Raw genomic sequence first — 6,777 nt, 5'->3', positions numbered from 1 at the left:
CAGCCTCAGGATAGAGGGGCGTCCTTTCAAAACAGAGATGCAGAGAAATTTCTTTAGTTACAGGGTGATGAATTTGTGGAATTTGTTGCCACATGCAGCTGTGCAGGCCAGGTTGTTGGGTTTATTTAAAGCAGAGATTTATAGGTTCTTGATTGGACATGGCATCAAAGGTTACAAGGAGATGGCTGGGAAATGGGGTTGAGGAGGAGAAAAATAAAGGATCAGCCATGATTGAATGGTAGAACAGACTCGATGGGCCAAATGGCCTAATTTCTGCTCCTATGTCTTATGGTCTTATGGTCTAGTTGGGTACACTCAATTTCAACATATATAGAGAAATAGCACAATTTCCTATATCCTTGCGTTATGATTCCAAGAATGAGAGATGTTAGTCTCATGGATGGTCAGGAAGTTAGGTTTGTTCTCTTTGGAATGCTAATGGCTGCAAGGTGATCCTATGAAGAAAGACTTAAAATCATTAGGAGCTCATAGAGAGTAGATGGAGAGAACCTGGTCTGAGCATCAGAACGATTTGGAACTACAGGAATTAGAATGAGGCTGAAAGACAAAAGAATCAATAGTGATACAATTTGTTTTCATGACCAGGGGAGTTGGAGTGGAAGATTCTTTGAGAACATTCAAAAAGAAGTTGGATGAGTATCTGAAATAATTCTCAGGGTTATAAGGATGCGGAGACGAACTGGATTGTTCATATGTGGAGCCAGGATGGGCTGAATGTCTCTTCCCAGGTTAAAAACAGTTTGCAACTCCATAATTGTGTTAATTGCTTGGGTAATATTAAAGTCTTAAAATTAGATCAATTTTGGAGAAGATATAAAATGCAGAATTCAAAGAACTTTCAATTTATTATTTGTATATAGCAAAGCTTTACCAAAGCCATTAATCAATGTACATTTTCTTACCTGTAAATATGTTATATTCACCATTCCTTACAATTTGGGTGTTCAAAATCAAAATAACTTTATTCAGAACCTGAATATAAGTAATTGAACACTTAAATCTGGTCAGTCTAATCATATATCTCTTTCTCTTACACACAAAATACACTGTTATTTAAGATGAAAGAAGAAAAAGAGAAAAACCAAAGGGCCCCAACATAATTAAAGGTCAAAAGTGCACAGGTTGGAGCTCAAATCTTCCAAAAGCTGCTGTGTCTGATGTATTCACGGCGCCAACTCCTGTTCACCGATCACCAGTAGGATTTCCCCTCTCGGATTCCATCGAATCAAGCACTTTTGTTGGAATGATAAACCATACTCTACCAAAAGAACACACTGCTTCAACAGAGAACTGTTGCAACATTACAAAAACTTACAACATTAGCAGTAAAATCTTAACCAGGGTGTTACACTTCAGTTAACTTATTTAGTGCAGTATCATAAAGTGTTATCAGTGGTAATAATTTATTATATTATCTGAAGAGAGAGAAAACTATAAATTTAAAAAAAAAACACATTTATACTCTGTCACTGTGGCTCTGCTAGTTGAGTGACTGACTCATAGTGCCAGCAACCAGATTCATTCCTGATCTTGGGTGCTCTGTTACTGGAGTTTGCAGGTTCTCCCTGTGATCATGTGGGTAACTTCTGGGTGCTCCCACATAGCTTCCCCCAACACTTCAATGATGTGTGGGATGGTAGGTTAACTGGCTATTGTAAATTGCCCCTAGTCTGAGTTGTTGGTAAGGGAAAGGGGTTTGAAGAGAATTTAGGGAAAATAAAACATAGGATTAATGTAAAGTGGATGGGCCTGAACTCATTGGGTTGAAAGGCATCTTTCCACACAAAATATTGACAGAATTACCACAGAGGAGGCTGGTTTCCGTGATGTGCTAAGCTACGTCCAAAACTCTCAGCAGTTTCTTGCAGTCACATGCAGAGCTGTTAATCATCCAGACAGAATGTTTTCTATGTTGCATCAATAATAGTTGGTAAGGATTTTTTTTTGCTTCTCAGTCACAAAAGAATAAGACTTTTCGTTTCAAATTTATCAATTTCTTACGTTTTCACAGCTACCAGCTCGCAGTTTCACAATGCCTTTCATGTGAAGCTGCATTAGTTTGTAGAACTCGGCAGGCATTTTGTGAGCTCTTGATGGCAACACGTTGTCGTAGTAATGATGGAAGAATTGGTTTCCATTCATGTCCTTGGTGAAGGGCCAAAATCCATACAACCGAACTTCCTCACACATGTCCAATGCTGCACTTAATATTATCAAACCACTGGAAAGAAAACCCTCGTTTACACCGTTATCTTTCCAGAATTTACTGATGGATTTCATATACGAAGGATTTAAAAACACTGCCTGTTGTTTCGTTCCAAAATCTTGCAGAGTGTATAAAACTTTAAATGAAGTTGAAGTACAGAATGAAAAAGAAAATGCAGGCAACAGAATAAATGCATCTTCATATGTAGATATATGGTCCATAAATGGTTTTCTTCTTAAATTAAGACTTTTAAACCTGTAATTCAAATAATAGTTCACATTAAGGCCCTGAAGTTCAAGGAAATTATCAATCTCACAAAATATTTTTTGTAAGTGATCAGGGGAACCTGTAAGTAAAGTCAAATTAGCAATCATATGCAGACGACGTAAAATTCAAAACGACAATTCTACATGCTATTTACCAGATATGTAATTATGATATGTAAAACATGGAATATCACAAGAACATGCATTTTGGCCCATGATGTGCTATACAAATTAAGATTGTCCCTCCAATCTCAGTGTGGCCGCATCGCAGCAGTGGAGGAGGCCAACGACTGATATGCTGTATAGCCTCTAACTTGATTGCATGGTCATCGATCTCTCCAACTTCCGGTAATATGCCAGGTTTCACCTATCACCTACCACCTTGTACTTCTTCCTCCCCTCCCTCCACCTTATTACTCTGACTTCTCATCTTTTTTTACAATCCTGATGAAGGATCTCAGCCTGAAAATGTATTACTAAGGGTAATAGTAAATAAAATAATATTATTACATGAATTTTTATGAACTGTTCATTCTGGCATAAAAATACGTCAGGAAAGAGAGCTCAGCTGTGTCTTATGGAGGAACTTGGAGATAATATTAGATCCAAAGATGTCCATAAAAAACAACTTGCTGTTCAGTGTTTAATACAGACTTACAAAAAGATTCTAAGGAAATATTGAGAATCAGAGAGCTTTCAGGGATCAGGAAAAAACTGACTGTAAAATATTTCATACATATGCAAAGAGGAAAAGATTAATGAAGACTGATGTGAGTCCCCTGCAGTAGAAACTATAGAAATTATAATCAAAAGCAACAGAATGGCTGTATGAGTAAATACATGCTTTGAAATCATCTTCACAAAAGAGGATACATGACTCGTCAGATATTATTACATGAATGTGATAGAATGAGCAAAGGGGAGGTGTAACAAGCCATGGATTTTACACCGTCACTGAAATCAAGTGTTAAGGTACAGCAAGCAGTTAGAAATGCAAATAGTACAGCGGCCTTCAATACAAGACGATTTGGGTGCAGGAGCAAGGATATCTTGCAACACCCTAGAAACTATACTTCTCACTGCGTCAGGAAAACAGCCAACATAATCAAAGATGGAAACTGAATCAAATTTATTATCACTGATATATGTCATGAAATTTGCAAATTTGTAGCACGAGTACTGTGTAATACATAAAGAAATTACTGTTATAATAAGAAATATTAAAAATAAATAAGTAGTACAAAAAAGATCAAAAAGCGAGGTAGCGTTCAATTGGATTGGGCGTCTTCAGGCAGCTGTTCCTCCCCCCTGACGGGAGTACTGAAGATACAGGAGTTAATGAATAAAGTGGCCACTGAGTGTATGTTACTTAACCATGCTATAACTTTGAGGTATTTTAAAGTTAAACGACAAATAACGAATCATTTTGCGAACTGTAGTCAATAAACTTATTATTTAATATAATTTTTCTTCATGTTACGTTTCAAACTTTGCTCTTTGATTCACAGCTGACATTTCTCACAGTTTGAAATCTCTTGTACACAACAGCTGGGTTAATAAGGATTGTCGGTTTGTTATTTAGAATCAATACTGGATTCTAATTTATTAACGGATTATACATAGAATAGTACAGCACAGTACAGGCCCTTCGGCCCACAATGTTGTGCCGACCCTCAAACCCTGCCTCCCATATAAGCCCACACCTTAGATTCCTCCATATACCTGTCTAGTAGTCTCTTAAACTTCACTAGTGTATCTGCCTCCACCACTGACTCAGGCAGTGCATTCCACGCACCAACCACTCTCTGAGTAAAAAACCTTCCTCTAATATCCCCCTTGAACTTCCCACCCCTTACCTTAAAACCATGTCCTCTCGTAATGAGCAGTGGTGCCCTGGGAAAGAGATGCTGGCTATCCACTCTATCTATTCCTCTTATTATCTTGTACACCTCTATCATGTCTCCTCTTATCCTCCTTCTCTCCAAAGAGTAAAGCCCGAGCTCCCTTAATCTCTGATCATAATGCATACTTTCTAAACCAGGCAGCATCCTGGTAAATCTCCTCTGTACCCTTTCCAATGCTTCCACATCCTTCCTATAGTGAGGTGACCAGAACTGGACACAATACTCCAAGTGTGGCCTGACTAGATTTTCCACCTCACTTGTCACCCATGGTTCCTTCACCCTACCATTCTTTATCTTCCTCACCGGGACAAATTTATCCCTTACATCCCGCAAGAGATCTCTAAACATCGACCACATGTCCATAGTACTTTTCCCTGCAAAAACATCATCCCAATTCACACCCACAAGTTCTATCCTTATAGCCTCATAATTTGCCTTTCCCCAATTAAAAATTTTCCTGTCCTCTCTGATTCTATCCTTTTCCATGATAATTATAAAGGCCAGGGAGCAGTGGTCACTGTCCCCCAGATGCTCACCCACTGAGATATCTGTGACTTGACCCGGTTCATTACCTAGTACTAGATCTAGTATCGCATTCCCCCGGTCGGCCTGTCCACATACTGCGACAGGAATCCATCCTGGACACACTTAACAAATTCTGCCCCATCTAAACCCTTGGAACTAATCAGGTGCCAATCAATATTAGGGAAGTTAAAGTCACCCATGATAACAACCCTGTTATTTTTGCACCTTTCCAAAATCTGCCTCCCAATCTGCTCCTCTGTATCTCTGCTGCTACCAGGGGGCCTATAGAATATCCCCAGTAGAGTAACTGCTCCCTTCCTGTTTCTGACTTCCACCCATATTGACTCAAAAGAGGATCCTGCTACATTACACACACTTTCTGTAGCTGTAATAGTATCCCTGACCAGTAATGCCACCCCTCCTCCCCTTTTTCCGCCCTCTCTATCCCTTTTAAAGCACTGAAATCCAGGAATATTGAGAATCCATTCCTGCCCTGGTGCCAACCAAGTCTCTGTAATGGCCACGACATCATAATTCCATGTATGTATCCAAGCTCTCAGTTCATCACCTTTGTTCTTGATGCTTCTTGCATTGAGGTACACACACTTCAGCCCTTTTTCCTAACTGTCTTTACACCGTTTATTCTGCTTCTCTTTCCTCAAAGCCTCTCTGTATGTTAGATCTGGCTTTACTCCATGCACTTCTTTCACTGCTCTATCGCTCTGGGTCCCATCCCCCTCGCAAATTAGTTTAAACCCTCCCGAACCATGCTAGCAAACCTACCTCCAATGATATTTCTCCCCCTTGAGTTCAGGGGCAACCCATCCAATCTGTACAGGTCCCACCTTCCCCAGAAGAGATCCCAATGATCTAAAAATCTAAAACCCTGCTCCCTGCACCATCTCCTCAGCCACGCATTCAACTGCCATCTCCTCCAATTCTTACCATCTCTGTCACGTAGCACTGGCAGCAATCCTGAGATCGTCACCCTTGAGGTCCTGTTCTTCAGCCTTCTGCCTAATTCCCGAAACTCACACTTCAGGACCTCATCCCTCTTCCTGGCTATGTCGTTGGTCCCAACATGTATCACGACTTCTGGTTGCTTTCCCTCTCGTACCAGAGACATCCCGGACCCTGGCACCCGGGAGGCAACAAACCATGCGGGTGTCCTTCTCACGTCCACAAAATCTCCTGTCTGCTCCCCTGACTATAGAGTCTCCAATGACGACAGCTCTCCTCTTCTCCGTCCCACCCTTCTGCACCACTGGGTCAGACTCAGTGCCGGAGGCCCTGCCACCGTGGCTCACACCTGGTCGGTCATCCCTACCAAAAGTATCCAGGATGGTAAACTTATTATTCAGGGGAACGGCTACAGGGGTGCTCTGCACTACCTGTCTGCTCACCTTCTCTTTCCCCCCTCTGACTGTCACCCAACGACCTGTTTCCGACAGCCTAGGTGTGACTATCTCCCTGTAGCTCTCATCTATGACTGCCTCATTCTCCCTTATGAGTCGAAGGTCATCCAGCTGCTGCTCCAGATTCCTTACACGGTCTTCCAGATCGCCCAGCCGTATGCACTTCTGGCACACGTGACTCTGCGGGAGAGGGGCGTTCCCCTAAGACTGCCACATCTCACATGAGAGGCACATCACCATCTCAGAAGACATTGTAAAAACTAACTGCAAGCTAGCTTGTCCTCCGCCTCTTCTTGTCGAAGCCTCTCGAGTCAAAGCCTCAAAACTCCACTCCTCCACTGGCCCACTCACGCTCTGAATGGATTGAACTCTGGCAGGAGAATTGGCGAGTAGAGGAGATATTTGAATCAGAATCAGGTTTATTATCACTGGCATGTGTG

At 41.4% G+C, this 6,777-nt stretch overlaps 1 protein-coding gene across 1 annotated transcript in view; it reads right to left on the bottom strand.

Annotated features, from left to right (window-relative positions):
* Window positions 1-2,010: 2,010 nt before the first annotated feature.
* LOC134343764 (alpha-2,8-sialyltransferase 8F-like) overlaps window positions 2,011-6,777 on the bottom strand; it is a 31,609-nt gene continuing 26,842 nt past the window's right edge. Inside the window, exon 7 of the mRNA XM_063042504.1 lies at window positions 2,011-2,482. Coding sequence (XP_062898574.1) covers window positions 2,011-2,482 — 472 coding nt within the window. The remainder of the gene's footprint in view (window positions 2,483-6,777) is intronic.

This window comes from Mobula hypostoma, chromosome 3 (genome assembly GCF_963921235.1).
Source record: "Mobula hypostoma chromosome 3, sMobHyp1.1, whole genome shotgun sequence".
In the NCBI taxonomy this organism is placed as follows: Eukaryota; Metazoa; Chordata; class Chondrichthyes; order Myliobatiformes; family Myliobatidae; genus Mobula; species Mobula hypostoma.
This window is presented reverse-complemented; position numbering and strand designations above follow the sequence as displayed.